The 18392-nt window shown below is 37.6% G+C and overlaps 1 protein-coding gene across 1 annotated transcript; it reads right to left on the reverse strand.

Annotated features, from left to right (window-relative positions):
* Nucleotides 1-225: 225 nt before the first annotated feature.
* On the reverse strand, nucleotides 226-16982 carry LOC139720702 (transmembrane protein 115-like). The gene is made up of 4 exons (XM_071632060.1): nucleotides 16370-16982; nucleotides 11352-11492; nucleotides 9565-9688; nucleotides 226-424 (listed from the first exon to the last, which is right to left on the reverse strand). The coding sequence occupies exons 1-4, from the start codon at nucleotides 16980-16982 to the stop codon at nucleotides 226-228; spliced, it is 1077 nt and encodes a 358-aa protein (XP_071488161.1).
* Nucleotides 16983-18392: the final 1410 nt, after the last annotated feature.

Below are 18392 nucleotides of genomic sequence, written 5' to 3' on the forward strand. Positions count from 1 at the left end.
TTAATACAAAATACAAGGGTTGAAGAAAAAACCCTTGTCTCATGTTTACAGGTAACATTCCTTTATTTTTCCAAATAGGCTGTGCCAAATCAAAGAAAGCTTCCTAGGAAAGATGCTGTTTTCCAAAGCAGAATATTTGCACAGGCTTGGAGCCAATTCTTTAAAGCAAATATCTTTCCAGCAAAACTTGCTGCAGAAGTGCCTGTCAGCCAAGCAAGTTTCCCCCTACGTGTCTGCACCCTCCCTCGGCTCTTCAAGGCTGATCTCCACACTGTCCTTGACTGGGGCGTCGCTCATGAGGGAGACGCTAGAAGGGGCTGGAGAGGAAGGGTCCGCCGAGGACAGTGGTTCGTCCATGCTGGGCCAGGCTGTCTGCTCCTCTACCTTGCTCAGCCTCTCGTTCAGGGCCTTCAGTGCAATTTGCCTGCAGTGAGAAAAGGGAATGGAGACTGATGTTACGTTACACAACACCATAAATCCCACCCCAATAAATCCTTACATATGCAATTTCCCCGCAGTGCATTCAACTTCACACGCATCTTTCCTCTGAGGACCTGGTAACAAGCTTTTCCATTCACCTGCACACACTTTATGCATTTCAAAAACTAGTTAGTGCATTTTGCATGCTTTTGCTGTTGTTTTTTTGTTGTTGGCTTGTGGGAGCACTCAGGCATTGTGGATACCATGGAAGACTCCTAACTTCCAATCACAGGAGCCAAGTTCACATCCCGCCCAGTGCTTACAACCTTGGCCAAGATGTTTTTACCCAATATGTCTCTCTTGACCCAGGTGCATAAATGGGTACCTTGCATCACTGGGGTAATAATGACAGGGCCCCTGGTAGAACAATGTCAACATTGAAGAGGCTACCCTGGACTAAGAATAGGTTGTTCTTCTTGTTGTTGTTGTTGTTGCTGTTGCTGCTGCTGCTTCTGTTGCTATTGTTGTTGTATCAAGCAAGCGATGAAAAAGCCTATGACAAACTCTCTAGTAGTCAAAAATGTTTTCCAGATCTGCATAAAATTTGAACATGCTCACAGCTGGGAGCTGGTCTATTCACTTCCCTTGACAGCAGCTGGCATTAGCATGAATATCAAGTCTGCAATCTAAAATCCAAGGTAAGAACCATGAGACTTAAAATTTCATGATCATTCTAAATCTGTGATACAATGGAGTTTATTGACATCAACGTTTGTAGTATTAGGGTGAAATCACAGATACAGCAACTCTTCTTCAATCAGAGTGGAACAAATTTATCTTATTTTTAGGTATACACACGTGTAGTACATGTAATACCTGAGACAATGAAAACAATTTCTGGTCTCTACAACCCCCGACACTTGATTCTCCACTGAATTTAAGCTACACAACTGTCTTTTCCTGAAGTAGCTTGAATGACCTGAAAGATTTTAATCAAAATAGTCTTCAGTACACCTATGTGTAGAAACGTACTTCTTGATTGACTAAATTGGAATAAATTGCATGTTTGAAATTTGTTATCTGCAAACATATAGAATGAAAAAAAAAACTAGAAATGTCGCTATGGCGACTGGTATGCCTCCGCCATAATGCATGATTCTCCTAATAGGTCTATAGTACATGTGGCCTTTTTTACGATCAGTGGTGTAACTTTTGTACTCGGACGGTCAAAATTTCAAACAAAATATTTTTTCATTATTCTGTTTGATTCCTGTTGGAAAGTATTCAAATTTTTGAAAAAATAACATTTCAGACCTTAAAGCTGAAGAGTTATTGGTGTAATTTAAGGAAAACCCTGGCACCTGAAGTAAATTTAAGCAAAATTTTGTTTTCATGAATTGCACCATAATGACAAAACTCTGTAGTCAGACTTCACCATGCAAAGTTTATATGGTTAACAACAATATATAGTTTGTGAATCAAAACTATTTGGGGGTTGAATATAAAGTGAATTTTAAAAAAAATACATGAGATTTATAAATTTTTGGTAAAAATACCAATTGACATGCAATTTTTAAGATTTTAACTATTTATTGGAGGGCAAGCCAGGTCAAACTCTATACTATAACAAGTCTTTAAGAAGGGCTACCTTCCTATGTAGGTTAAATGAAATTCCAATCATTTCTTTAAATCTTGGATTTTTCACACATGGATGTTTCGGAGGTGACAGTTAACATAATAGAATGTTTCGGAGGTGACATTAATATTAACACTCAGTTTTTTTTTAGAATAAGTGACAATAACACAAAACTTCTTCTTTTTATCAATGTTTTTAATAATTATAACTCGAGAACAAGAAATTAACTCCTGTTTCAAGCAGATAAACCACACAGAACAAGTGTTTTTTTACACTTCATTAATTAGCATGGGTACCGGTAGTTTGCCATCCATTTGGACGAAGGTTGTAAGCTAAATATTGTAATCTGAAGAAACATGGCATTCCATTTTCTACCTTAAATTGAGATAAGGGTGTGAGATCATTTTAGTAATGTTTCTTTGCTCTCAGAACATTTTATTCCACAACACCAGGGAAGAATCACTTCGTTTTGGAGGTGACATTCAATGTTAACATTGTGTTGAATTATTCATTTACAGTAAGAATATGACGGACATAAGCTAGATATTGTAACCTGAAGAAACATGGCATTCCATTTTCTACCTTAAACTGAAATGAGGGTGTAAGATCATTTTAGTAATGTTTCTTTGCTCTCAGAACATTTTATTCCACAACACCAGGGAAGAATAACTTTGTTTCGGAGGTGACATTCAATGTTAACATTGTGTTCAAGTATTCATATAGTATGTCCCCCCCCCCCCCAAAAAAAAAAAAAAAAAAAAAAAATTACAATTAGACTTTTGCATTGATAGCACCCAATATGATTAAATCAGCTAAAATCTACTTTGGGGTCTTAAATCATAACATCTTAGCTCTATTTTGCAGAAAGCCCCAGTCAATTTGGTTAAGTGGTCTCAAAGAAATGTGGATTGTTATAAAGGATGTCAGGAGTCTGATTCTTCCAAGTGATGCTCTTGGAACTGCATATTAATGTGTAAACACAATATACAGAACTTGGAGAGAAGGGATTCCTGACATGCTCTACAAAAATCTTCATTTCTCTTTGACCTCTGAAGCAAATTGAATGGGGTTTTCTGCAAGGTGTGGGCAATGAGTTAATGTCATAGTTTCAATCCCTCAAATTGTATTTTAGATTGATTCACTATCTTTAAAGTTATCGTTGCGGAGGGTCCCATTGTAATTTTTTGGTGGGGACATAGGTTATGAATGCCAAAAGCAAAAATTCTTATTTGACTTGTATTATGTTTTTGTCTGCACATAGTATTATAAATAGATTAATTCAAGGATGTTCATGAATTCTTCATCATTCTTGATAGCCACCATACAAATGTTATAATACTGGTGAAAGGTGTCAGGTTCATCTGGGATAAATTTTCTGTATACCAGATTCATTTAAACTGTTGACATTACTAAAATATATTTTATGTATATTTCTGAATTGCTTGAAAATTACCTGCAAATCATATATATTAGTCACTTTTGAAAGTAAAAAGTATAAGATAAGAAAAAATCATTTTATTGTTTTGGAGGTGACACAACACAGAGACAACCTAACTTCTCAGGTGTTAACTAATAATATATTGTGAACATTCATGTCTTTCCTCATGGCTTTAATTTTCAAATATAAGCTCTTTCTTTCAGTTCTTACTTGTTATTTTGTTTAGTTATTCTCTTTCATGATAGTGGATACCAGCTCATATTTTGTTTTGGATTGTAATTCATACTAATCTTTAGCAAGTTTTTACAGTTTGGTTAAGACAACAGTTTGTGTTTCCCAGCTGAAGAGAGCAGCATAATGCTTTTGTGTAAACTTATGGGGAATTTTTTTTTTTTTTGTTCAGTTATTTTCCCCATCAACTTCACAGAAAGTCCCGGACACAAACTGGTCTCAAATAACCCTATAAGGGACCGAAAAAGGACAAGTTCACCTCAATAGACACGAGGGTTGAGTAAATACAGCAATATTAGTAAAACACATCAGTGAGAGTTTGAGGAAAATAAGGCAATCCGTTCCAGAGTTATGAATTTTTGAAGTTTCTGCTCAGTCAAAGCTGAATGAGAAGACTTCTATAGCTTGTGATGTCACATGTGTACAAGGATATAGAGAAAGTATCAAGAAAATTCAACATATTTTCACTTTTCTTGCATTTTAACAAAAGAACACTTGACTTCTCTCATTTGGAAGGCAGGGTGAATAATATTGCCCTAACATACATCAGTAGCAAGTTGAAGAAATGTGCACTTTTTTCAAAAAGTAAAGTTTTGTGAAATTCACTTATATTTTCTTTATATCGTTGTATGCATGTGACATCATACACTGTCGTAGTCGTCTCATCCAGCAGTGATTGCATAGATACTTCAAAAAACCCATAACTTTTGAATGGATTGTCCAATTTCCCAAACTTTCAATGATGTGTTCTACTAATGTTGTTGCATTCACTCAATCCACATGTATATGAAGGTGGACTTGTCCTTTAAGAAACCGTTTTCTTTTCCTTGAAATTCCAAATTCTAATTCTAAGATAAAAAATAATAACAAAACAAGGTAAACACGTCATCAAAATTATATTGAGATAGAACTACAAATCTTGTTTTTGGATCTTTCCCTTTCCAGTCCTGGTGACTTGTTCCTCTGTTCACTTTAGTTGTCAGATAACTTCAATAATCTTAAAAAAATACAATGTCATAAACAGTTGGTTCAACTTGGAAAATGTAATAATTATTGTCATATTAAAAAAAAATAACATAATTTTGTTTATGATTACGTTGTACATGGAAAAACAACAACTATTAACAGAATTCAAGAACAAGTTGTGCACCAGCTATAGGCATGTGGCCTTTTTGTGGAGTTTGATTATTTTATGATTTTTTTAAGATTGTGGACTAGGGCATGCATGAACTGCCACATGTATCACTTTGGTATCAAGGGAATTCTGGTGAGCTAGGTATACAAAAGTCACTTCTATTGTGATGATTTTGTAGATGTATTTGAAAATGTTGATAGATAGTGAAAAGGAACTGAAGTCTTGCCTTTCACTATCACATAACAATATGGTGTTAACAAACAATGTCACCTCCGAAACACAAGAAAAAGCAACCTACATGGAAAGCTGTGATTGGTAAATCTTCACAACTAAATTGCTTAAATTGAAAATCAAGCTTCTAAGATGAAAGCATCTATATGTTTACTTAACTAAAGCAGGAGAATTGATCTTGATTACAATATTATATATACAACAGATGGGTGTATTTTGTGCATTCTCTTTGTTAAAAAAGTGAAAAATTGTAAATTTGCCCTAAAACCTACAGTATAGTAATAAAAATAAGAGTGAGAGTGTGTTAGTTGATTTCTCCACTTTGAGACTTATGTTACTAAAATAAATGAAACCATTGGTGTACATGATATGGTTTCTCTTCAATAGAAATGAGCAAAAACTCTTGTTAACAGTGTTTTGTCACCTCCGAAACAGTAATTCTTAGTTTTTATTAGATCTTTTATTAATATCTAGAAAATTCTTACTTCCTGTTGCCATATTACTATTTTCATCCAAAAGAGATTCCTGTCAATTGGACAGAATCAAACAAAATTGCTTTGTCTTCGAGAAATTATCAAACATAATACGCTTGTTGTTTCGGAGGTGACGATTGTTTCGGAGGTGACAAGTGTCAACGGAAAATTGTAAATTGCTCCGAAATGAAAACAACAGGCTATATTTCTACTACCTTCCTTCAGAGATAAAGTGAGGGGATATGTTACATTTTTGTAAATGTAATGTATAACTGATGTCAAGAATAAAAAAATCAAATACATAAATCTGTTGTCTCGGAGGTGACAGAAAAGTTAACGGAAAAGTTGCATAAATTTATAAACACTCACCAAAAAATGATAAGCTATTTGAATCAAATAATCTTTGGATCGAAGTTAAGTCAGATTGATAACTATTCTGTTTAGATGGAAATGAACAAAGCTGAATTTTATAATTGTGAGCAAGAGCTAACTCAAAAGAGGGGTTAATTGTTAACGGAAAATGTCACCTCCGAAACATAAAGTTTGGACAATTTCAGTCTTTAAAGAAGACAAAGCAGAACCTGGTAAACATAATAGTTCTTAAAGTTAGATACCTGTCTATCACCACAACAACAAAAATAATGAAAAGCAATAAACAATTTAATATGCTAGGTCTGACAAAAAAACCATGTCAGAGTGCATACACCAAAAGTGTTGGATTTCAAGCATGTAAGTGCATGCCACATCTGAAAGAAAAAGAGAGGAAAATTCATTAAGGTACCCAAGGTAGACACTGTGGGTGGTAAGTTTATGAGAAAAAATAATGCATATCTGTCAGTGTATAAGAAAGTTATACACCAATTAGTGCCAAAACCGTGTTTTACACCACTGATTGTAAAAATGGCCATATGGACAATGTGTGATTACATTTTCGGTTAATTCCACGGAAAGGTTGCATTTTATGAAAATCAAACTATTGAGTATAGATGATTAATGAAGCTTAATTAGATGATCTGGTATTATTTACTCAAAGCAGCCTTTCACAACGGATATTTTGATACCTCATTTGTGAACATCGGTGAACGTGGAGTGGAGTTATGTCCGAAAAACCTTCAGTTTTCATGAAAATTGCCAATTTTTGCAGAATTTATGTATCATTTCTGATACACTATTATGACCATAATACAGCTTGTGTAATTCTCAGATGGCTTATTTTCTGAATGTTCTTTGGTCATAGATTGGTTTTATGATGTTCTAGAACTTGTTCCGGCATCAGTCAATATTATTCTCTCAATCTCAAAATGTGGTAGTTGATAGCGTCCCATAAGTCACGTTTTGGTGTCCCATCAGTCACACTGGTTTTCCCTATCCTGCTACTGTACCAATGAGTAGATATTCATACCACTTGGCTCAGGGTAAGCACCAACCCATTGCTACATTCAGGAAAGAAAATATCTTTCCAGAGACTCCGTGTGTACGAATATTTCAGAACTTACTTTCCCAGGTGAAAAACGGTGGTCCTCAAATGTCCCATAAGTCACGACAGCAATTTTTTGTTGCTGTACGTAATGCAATGATACTTTTCAAACTAAGTATGGTGTTTTCATAAACTGTGATATGATGGATCTAACCATGAACTGAGAAAAATGCATTTGATGCAACTATTTTCTCAAAATACTGGTTTGAAATTGCTGAAAATTGTCACTTTGTCCCATAAGTCACAATGGAATTGACCTTTCACAAAATTGGCAAAATATTACAATGACATGTTTGTAACAAATGTATTGAATGTTTACCTTCCTTGGCCTATGTTTAATTGGATGAATAGGAGAGCATGTATTTGGGGATTTAAGAACTTTAACTTGACCTTGACCCTTTCATAAGTTTATGCACTGAGTAATTTTCAAGGTATGGAGAAAAAGTGCAATTTCTGTATTGAACAGTAAATTGTTATCATTTTCACCTGGCCTTTGATTTACAAGAGAATCACTGTCAGGCAGAACATACATAAATATGTACTAAGTTTCAAGAAAACTTGAGCCACTTCCGAGATATGGAGAAAGAAGTAAGTTCAGCACTTTCACTTGATCTTTGACCTTTTGACCTTTGACCTTCTTGGCAACAAAAAAAAAATCCCAGAGAATCTCTATTGGGTTATCCATGCATACACCAAGTCAAAAAAAATAATCCTGCTGGCATTGCAAATATAAGGAAAATAGTAAAATTTTGAAGTATTGCCCTTGACCTTTGACCCCTGACCTTTGACCCCATGAACCCTAAATTCCCTAGATAACCACTGCCAGTCAGTACATGCATATATTCTATGTTCCACGAAGATACCTTGAACAATTTCCAAGATACAGAGAAAAAAGTGAAATTTTAACATTTTACTTGACCTTTTGACCTTTGACCTTTTGACCTCATGACCCCAAACTTTCACCAGAGAATTTTAATTGGGTAATACATGTATAAACTAAGTTTCAAGAAAATTTCTTCAGGCATTGCATAGATATGGGGGAAATAGTGAAATTTTAAGCATTTGACCTTGACCTTTTGACCTTTGACCTTGAGCATGTGCACCCAAAAGTTGATAGGCACAACTTCACCCCCTAATACACATACATGCCAAGTTTCATTAGGATACCTCAAAAGGTTTTGGTAGTTACCCTGTCCACAAAATTCATTACGGACGGACGGACGGACAGACGGACGGAAGGACGGACGGACGGAAGGACGGACGGACGAACGGACGGACGGACGGACGGACAACCCGAAAACATAATGCCTCCGGCACCACTTCGTGGCGGAGGCATAAAAACAACAAGTGCTAGTAGATCTCAAGTATATGCTTTCGGTGTCATGGTCATGAAACAAGGATATTGGATACATAGATGAAACTAAAACAAGGAGAGGATGATCATGCTTTAGGCATATACACAATCTGGCAGAAGCAGTTTTAACAAACAAGCCTGGTGTGTGCTCTCCTTGGCACATGACACTACAACACTATAGGCTGATCCCTTGAGTGTAAATAAAAATCAAATTTTGCTAGAGAGACATGCCTAACTTCAATACATCCTTTGATTGAGGTTAATGAAATTAATGTTGAGATATGAGGTCAGGTATAGTGTTTCCTTTCTAATTTCCTTCTCTTTCTAATCATGTGTCATATCACCATCTTCCACAAAAACTTCCTCTTGATGACATTTCACTTCCTGCATGCCACAAAACCTCACTATTCCTATTCCAGTTCTGCTCCCTTTTGGGAACCATTGACTCTGATATGTCAAGTTTGAAAGCTGTTAAAGATTTTTCTACTCGTGCAACTTCCGTATCTGACAATGACTACATACTTTATCTGGAAAAGTATGTTCTCACCACACATCTTCCCCTCATCTTTAGTATGACTGCAGAAAGTAGGCAAAAAGTTGCCCAAGCAAAATACCCAGTACCTGGTCATCTTATCCAGTTGTTTTTATGCATACTTGACGAAGATCACAGAAGTGACCATTTATCATATTTCAAATGAAGAAAGCATTCCACCATCTACTCAGCAATGGTATAAAATGTTAATCATCTATAATAATTTTATGACAATTCTTTTGACATGGTCATTACATATAAAAAGAGATGAAACCTGAAGATTTATTTACATCTGTCAATTGTTACAATTCAAAGTTATGTTTGAGGTGCTAAAAGGTGGCATGAAGACCAGTTTCTGAAAGAGCATTCCCAGATTCATGGTTTATGATTATCAACTAAAGTTTAACATGAAGCACATGAACTTTCATGGACCAAGAGAATTCATTAAAAAAAGACTGGATCATCAAGTTCTTGTTGCTATTTCATGCAATTTGGATTCAGAAAGAAAGATGATGAGGTGACAATTCTGCACATGGCAATTTGTAACTTCTTGAAGTTAATCTGTAATAATATGGAATGAAGGAATAATTCATGCATCTAAAATAATCTACATTTCTTATATTATAATGCCACATGCCTTCTCCTCTCAGCATCCGCTGGGTCAGTGCCTGGTAAACTTATCGTGATGGGAGATGGTGCACCAACGTCATACTTCCTCACTTGCTTCTTGCAGACTTTGATTTTCACCAGGAAGCTATGAACTGCAGATGAGAGACAAAACAACACCGATACAAAATTCATCACTTCAAGGACTTATAGAATTGTAATCAGCACTATATGTACCTGTCATGGGTTCGTCACCACCCACATAAAAGATATTATCACAAATGTATTGTTACTAGGGACTTTTCGAATGTGTAGACAAGGATGACTTTCTCATTCTCCAGTGGTGCCTAATGGTTGCGAGCCATTCGTTATATCCACCTATAATCGTATACATATACAGTAGGCAGACCCTGATTTCATTCATAGTCCACACTGCTTTGATGTGAATGTCATTGCATCATGGCTCTGGCCCCAGCTGGTCTGTTTCCTTCGCCTAATGATGTCATTCATCCAAGAATACAGGTGACCCTGAAATCCTTTGTAGATCTATGAATTTTAAATTTTACTACTGAAGGGTGTGAGAGAACCCACAGCATGCACAGTATCTTCAAAGGACATGATCATATTGTAGTTGTCTAGAGTGTATGCTGATCTGAAAATACTGTAGACGAGTCCTTCATTGCTTTCATTTCTTGTAACCACTAGTCAATTATTCTTGTGCTGTTGCTTATTTATGAGAGGTACAAGCACATTTTATTACTATCACCATGCTTCTTTGTAGACAGCATATAAATCATAAAACAAGTATCTCCTTACAACTATCATTATTCAAAGGGCCCCATAGCATAAAAACTACAGCTCCACAGTTACACTTTTTCATATGCTTTGGGGTACTACACACATCACTCTTTGTCCCAACTTAACCTTACAATTGCCTATTTATCCAAACAGTGAGATTGACTACTTAGCATACAAATTCTTGTACATGTGTGTGCAGTGAGTCATTTCCAAGGTAAGGAGAAAAAGTGTAATTTCGATATGTAATAGAGTGTAATTTAAGCTTTTAACCTGGGCTTTGACCCCTGACCTCATGACCCAATACTTCCCTGGAGTTTCATCAAGATACTTTGAGCCATTTCAAAATATGGGGGGGGGGGGGGGGGAAATCAATTTTTTGTATTTTCTCTTGGCCCTTGACCCAATGACCCACACTTTCCCTAGAGGATCTTTACATTTATTTGGTAATACACATACACACTAAGTTAAAAAAAATATATGTACCTTCAGGCATTGCACAGATATAGGGGAAATATTGGAAATTTTAAAATTTAACCTTGTATGACCTTTTGTATACTGACAAACCAACCAACCAATGCCGCCAAAAATTTACCTCCTTGGGAGAGATAATAACAATGTGGGAAGAGATCAGGGAAAGGGACATACTTGTACATTCACGTTTACCCCAATTGTCAAATCAAGACTACTCCTGATCTTCTTTCACGAGTGCAAACTTTTTCTATCTCATCTCACATGCTGACTTTCCCAAGCTCACTATTCTTCCTGCAGTATTTTATGATGATCATGTGAACTTGCATTTATATATAGACCTCCCAACCTTTCTGACTGAAAAATAGAGATGATTTGGCTCAAAAGTAGGAAAGAAAGAGCAGTTCCTATAGGAGTGTGTAGTAAAATTATCCTGAAAAATAGGAAATTCCTGTTGAAACAAGAGCTGGGAATGGTCAAAATTCAGATTCTTTCCTCCAAATTCAGTATGGTTGGGAGGTCTGTATATACTTGTATCTTGCTGTTTGATACCTGTGTTGGCCAGTATGGCGACAAAAGGGCGGACGACCTCCGGGAAGAAGCTTGCAAAGGCGAAGCTCTCAGCCATGTCCCCCCTGCTGCCATCAGACTGCCTCTGGTAGAAGCGGAGATACACCCATCCCGTCAGCATTCCTTCAAACCAAATTGACAGAACAATCCGATACCATGAAGAGCATATTAGCCACCATCACCAAGAGGGCACTATAGGATATCATATCTACAATATATGAAGTACATTGACAATAATTATTCAAGATGTATGTGTAAACCAGGATTCAGAACCTTTTCTAGTCAACTGTAGGAATCTTTGCAACTTTTCAGGGAATGAATGGATCACTTTTGGTGATGAAGGTCAAAGAGTGGGAAAAAAATACTTCAATACAATGTTGTGACTTCCCAAGAGGGCAAGCTTTTATTTACGTTTTCCAACACTTTTTTTTTTTTTTTTTTTGGGGGGGGGGGGGGGGGGGTTACATGTACTAGGGTTCCAATTAGCAGGATGTTCGAGTGAAACACTTCTCCAAAGGGCATGTGCAATGTACAATTGGAACTTACTGTTAGCACAAAAAGTTTCTTCCCTTGTATACAGTAGCTTGTAGTAGAGGTGGGCTATAGAGGGTCAATTTTTTAGGTCATATTTTCAGAACATGCTCATCACACCTTAGTTTGATGACTTTTTGCCTACTGACACCATTTTTGAAAAAAAGAACGAAAAAAATGCAAAATCCAGGGTGCCCCGGCCGAAATCGTAAAAAATCCAAGATGGCCGCCGTTTGGGCTTTAAAAAGACATTTTTGGCTATAACTCAGCTATTTTTTGGTCTATTCTGATGGTTTTGGTGTCTAACCCCATGTTTTAGGGGTCAAGGAAATGGATTATCATGATAATTTTAGTGGAAAACCGAAGCTTCTACATGAAACTAACCTTTTTCCCATATTTAGGGTTAAATTTCCTTCTCCTTTACCCCTACCCCAACCGCCGTTTTTTGCCTTTTTCCCCCCTTTTATTTAAAGTCATGTTAACTACCATACTTTCAATAACAAGTTCTAGCAATCCATTCTTTTTTTACTACCGACAATACAGCAAGAAATATACAAATAACTTACGGTATACATGTATGTGTCATGCGGGTCTAGGGCAATTACCCCCTGGGCAATTACCCCGCACCCTTCCCCTGGCCCTAATCCTAATCCTAATCCTGAACCTAATCCTATCCCTAACTCAAACTCCTAACCCTAACCCTAACCCTAACCCTAATCGTTACTCTAAGCTTACCACTAACCAGTATTTAGCCGGGGGGTAATTGCCCTCTCGGGGTAATTGCCCGGATACGGTGTCATGCCAATACTGGTATGTGGCTGGTGCATTCAGAATGCATGGTAACTGTGGAACCAGTATTAAATACTGTATCTGCTTTATAGTGTCCATTAACATTTTGGTCCTAAGACCTTTAACAATATAAATAAATAAATATGATAATAAATAATAACAAATAACTTACATTATACATGGTTTACATATGTGTCATGCACATATCGGTATATAGTGTGGGTTAATAATAATAATAATAATAATAATGTATACTTTTATAGCGCAACAGTCCATCAAAAGATGCTCATGGCGCTTTTAGTCTTAAGGTTAGGAGAAGAAAGAAGAAAGAAAAGAGAGAAGAAGAAGAAGACGAAGAAGAAAAAAATGAATTATGTGACATCTTCACTTTTTTGTTTTGTTTTGTTTCCTACAACATATTAAACAGATATGTTTTTAGGGATGTTTTAAATGATTCCACAGAGGATGACTGGCGAACAGTGACAGGGATATCTTTCCAAACTTTTGGTCCAATGTGGGAGAAAGAACGAGTTCCCCATGAATGCTTAACCTTAGGTATCTGAAATAAAAAGGAAGTCGATGATCGAAGTCTGCGAGGAGGGTTATAACAATATAAAGAATTCTGGAGATACTCGGGTGCAGTTGAGTGAACCACATGATACACAAGAAGAGCAATTTTGAAAATAATTCGCTTTTCAACAGGAAGCCAATGGAGAGAACGTAACACTGGCGTAATGTGAGCAGTTTTCCTACTATAGGTCAGTAATCTTGCGGCAGAGTTTTGAAGACGTTGTAGAGCGTTGGTTTGTTGTTGTGACATGCCGAAAAACAAAGAGTTACAATAATCTATACGAGAGGAAATAAGAGCATGTACAAGCTGTTCCGCTGCTGTTTTAGTGAGATATTTCCGAATAAAACCAAGATTACGCAACTGGAATCTTACAGATTGTGATACATGCGCAACATGATATTTGAAGGACATGGTACTATCAAAAACAACACCAAGATTGCGTGCCTTTTCAGAAGAGTTAATAACACTGTTACCAATTCTCAATTGACATTTCTTCATGTTAGCCTTTGTCAGCATTTGTCTTGACCCAAGTACCAATAACTCTGTGGGTTGTGCATTCAGAATGCATGGTACATTGTAACAGAAGCCAGTGCTTACTGTATCTGCTTTGTAGTGCTGATAAACATTTGGTATTCAGACCTGTCGTGCATGACACATATGTAAACCATGTATAATGTAAGTTATTTGTATTTCTTGCTGTATTGTTGCAAGAAAACACCAAATTGATAGCTAGAACTTGTTATTAAGAGTATGGAAGTAGTTAACATGACTTGAAAAAAATTCGGAAAAAAGTGCAAAAAATGGCGGTTAGGGTAGGGGTAAAGGAGAAGGAATATTTATTATTATATCTATTTATTTGTATCTATTTAAGTGTATATTGTTAAAGGTCTTAGGACCAAAATGTTAATGGACACTATAAAGCAGATACAGTATTTAATACTGGTTCCACAGTTACCATGCATTCTGAATGCACCAGCCACATACCAGTATTGGTATGACACATACATGTATACTGTAAGTTATTTGTATATTTCTTGCTGTATTGTCGGTAGTAAAAAAAAAAAACAGATTGCTAGAACTTGTTATTAAGAGTATGGTAGTTAACATGACTTGAAAAAAATACGGAAAAAAGTGCAAAATATGGCGGTTGGGGTAGGGCTAAAGGAGAAGGAAATTTAACCCTAAATATGGGAAAAAGATTAGTTTCATGTAGAAGCTTAGGTTTTACACTAAAATTATCATGATAATCCATTTCTTTGACCCCTAAAACATGGGGTTAGACACCAAAACCATCACAATAGACCAAAAAATAGCCGAGTTATGGCCAAAAATGTCTTTTTAAAGCCGAAACGGCGGCCATCTTGGATTTTTTACGATTTCGGCCGGGGCACCCTGGATTTTGCATTTTTTTCGTTCTTTTTTTCAAAAATGGTGTCAGTAGGCAAAAAGTCATCAAACTAAGGTGTGATGAGCATGTTCTGAAAATGTCACCCTCTATAGCCCACCTCTACTTGTAGAGGCAAAAGGCATTACATCTGAAACTGCCCTCTATAAAAACACTCTCCTCCCCATCCCCCCTTACCCTCCCACAAAGGAAAAGTAAATGGCACACTTCTGTTCAGCAAAAAGAAAAACATTTTGCATTCGGAACAAATGATATTTATCCAGACATGAACAAGTTTGAACATTTGTGGTGCTAACATGATATGATCATACTTGCAACACCCTTTTGGCACTGAGCAAAATTGTAATGACATAGGCTACAGTATGACATAACAAACTGAAGGTGCCCATTGTACACAGCAAAATCAACGCTGTATCTGTGGATGTAACATCTGAATAATCTGCTCATTTGACTGGGCACCAATGGAAAATGTTTAGCTGTGGACTAGACAGTAAAACACAAACATGAAAAAGTGGACATCAAAGTTTGAGACATTTTGGTCATTTTTGGTCATTAGGGTCAAGGATAGACTTAAATGTTCCCCCTCCCCCTTGGTAATTTCGCCATAGACCCTACCACTTTACTTTATTTACATTACCCTTCCCTTGTTGCCTTATGCACACATGCCCATACATTTGGCAAATGGTGGGGTATGGGGGAAGACATCCCATTTGATGTATTTACGCATACCCGGTACCCCGCCCTTGCTGCCTATGTATGTACACATACTGTATGCATGCACATTTGGCAAATAGTGGGGTATTGGGGGGGGGGGGGACATGAAAGTCTTGTTGCCAGGGCCCATTTATAAACATACATGTAGGGTACAAACGTGGACTGAGGTGTCCTACTAAAATATCCCTGGTCTAGGCCTAGCCAGGGCCTAGCCTACAGTAGGGTACAGAGAAAGGATTAGGGAGTGTGAAGATTGGTTGGACTCATCGAAGGCCGAGGGTTAAACTGGTCATAAAAAGATAGAGGGAGGCAGACTTCCTTACGTCCCCCCCCCCCTCCCTTATTTTGCAATACCAATCTACATTGTACACAATCCTGCCCTTGTCCATGCTTGTAGTTTATGCACACTGTCCCCACCGGGTGCTGTTCATTATTCCGAAGGTTCGCTATTCCGAAGGTTCGTTAATTCCGAAACACACAAATTCCCGATACCCAGAGGTTCGTTAATCCGAAAATGAAAATGGGTTCGTTAATACGAACATTTGTAACGTTATTCCGAAGGTTCGTTACTGCGAAGATTAGTTAATCCGAAAATGAAATTCGAAATAACGAACCTTCGGAATAATGAATCTTCGGACTAAAGAGCCTTCGCAATAATGAACCTTCGGAATAACGAGCTTTAACCGTCCCCACCACTCGCCAAATACCATCTACTGTTTTGTGTGTGCGCGCGCATGCGTGCATCTGCATGTTAACTAAACATAGTCATGGGTATCTAGTGTAGTAGGATATTGTAAACCTATGCTTTAATAAAATGACAGACAGATGACATGTCTACATCCAATCCTTCCACATAGAGCAGTAATACTACAATGAAAAAACCTGCACCAAGGTTTGACCTCCCAAGTCAAATAAATACAAAGAAAAAAAAAAAACCCTACTAACGTTAAGTGTAACTAACGGTTAGAGTTAGACTTCATCAACAAGCACCTGCAACTGTTGTGAAAGGATGTGTCGGCGGTACCAGGCCAATGATACGAAGTAAAACCGACAATATCAGCAGAACAAGCGGAAGATGGTTCACTCTTAATCTTGCAACTTTAGGTGGTAGCTCGGTGTCACCCATTGTCTGTTTCAAAGCAATTGTTACGGCTCCTGCATATCCAGCGAGTCCAAAAAAGTGTGTTTCAAACAAGTACGTTGTATTCACAGTCGACAGGTAAATGAATAAATAGAGGAATGAAGTTATGATTGCTGAGCCAATTGTCGAAACAGCAAAGAAGATGAGCATCTCCAGGGCACTCCAAAGAGGTTCAATCAGCTTGCCACATATTAAAACAAGAGCAATGTCTGACAAAACGTTCCACAGGTGCAAATCCACAAAAGGGTGCGTGATTAAAGTCCAAACTCGGAAACTTGGAGGAAATATGAGTCCGGGTGTTACGGCCAGGGCTTCTAAATACTTGTCGGTGTCCGCCAAGAACGAGACAAGATACAAAAACGAGAGGACACCGCATAATGACTTCACAACAACACTGCTTTTCATGAAAATTACTTGTATCTGCTGCACTCCCGCAGGAGCAGTGACGACCGTGGAAGCCATTTTGGTACGTCAAAGCGAGTGCATTTGATGTGTGTGTGTGTGAAGCAGATGATAGCTGAGTGCATAAATCATGCAGTTCTGTGATCATACTAGGCAGGAACCTCAAAATGAAACTGCGTGGTAGAGTTTACGTGTAAGCATACGTACGAGTCTAGCCAACAACAAATTGTTTGCTATGCCCTGTTGACAATTTTCCACTGCTGGCGAACAGTACCACTATCAACAGAGTTAAATTAATCATTTCTTAATTAATGAAATAAACATTACTTATAAAAATCATTAAAGTAAATATATATTTTTAAAAGATAAATTACAATTTATCATTAAGCATATGGTATCATAAATTTGTAATCATTATATTAGGAATGCTGAAGTTAGCATACAAAATTACATATGAGACCAAAACTGGACCACTGGAAAATTAAAATGGATTGCAATTCGTGCGACTCCTGCGCTACGACCGCAGATGACATCGTACATTTTGTCATCCAAATCCACTTTGAGGAGTAAGTATGATAGGAGAGTAAATATCAGCTATCCTGGGTTACTTGGTAGCCATGAAAATGTATACAAATGTATAAGACGTATTACGGTAGTTATGTAAAAGGCACTTTTCATGGCATGCAAGTGATGGGCCGTAGAAAATTTCGTTGTCCCACACGTGCTTAAATGCGTTAGTGAAAGCTGGCGTATGCGTACAGGCAGGCAGCACAGGCCCAGCCAGCCGCAGGCTCAGTCCGGGAAACCCGCTCATGAGGACCGCCCCCGCGTACGAGGATGGTCCCTCCTCATGAGGACCTCCCCCCTCCTCATGAGGCCCCCCGGGGAACGCCTCATGAGGCCCCCCCTTCACTTCTTATTCATCTCACATCTGACGTATAAATTGTCGCAACTTTGCACGGTGATTTTTTGTTACACACACATGTCCACTATCCATGATGAAAAGAAGAAAAAATCCTGTCTGTTTTTTTTTTTTTAAATCGAGTTTTAATCACCCGATGCAGAGCGCCCATCAAAACACGGGCGCCAACGCGTTCGCACAATGCAAGACTGCCGCACCTAGCGGCCTGATCCGACTAAATATTTTCGATGCTTTTTTCTGCGGCTCTCACCTCTCCGCGCACGAATCAGCCTCGTGAAGCTGAAGTCTGACATCTTTTTACACAAATTCGTAACAAGAAAAATTAAATCAGTACTAACCTGATCTTGTCCATATATTCCAAATTACTATTCCACACTGATAGAGTAGGTGGGTAGATGACATACTCCAGTTTGTTAGCAAAATAATCACTTTGTAGGTATGACGAGTTCACTTTCTTCGTCAATTCCGCCCACGATTCCGCCGTTTGGGCGCTTTTTCTGGAATCATCCCGCGACGCGACGTACGTCGCATACATCACGCATCCAGCA

The sequence above is a fragment of the Diadema antillarum genome, unplaced genomic scaffold, assembly GCF_040938485.1.
Source record: "Diadema antillarum isolate AM-2024a unplaced genomic scaffold, OU_Dant_1.0 scf00000011, whole genome shotgun sequence".
NCBI lineage: Eukaryota > Metazoa > Echinodermata > Echinoidea > Diadematoida > Diadematidae > Diadema > Diadema antillarum.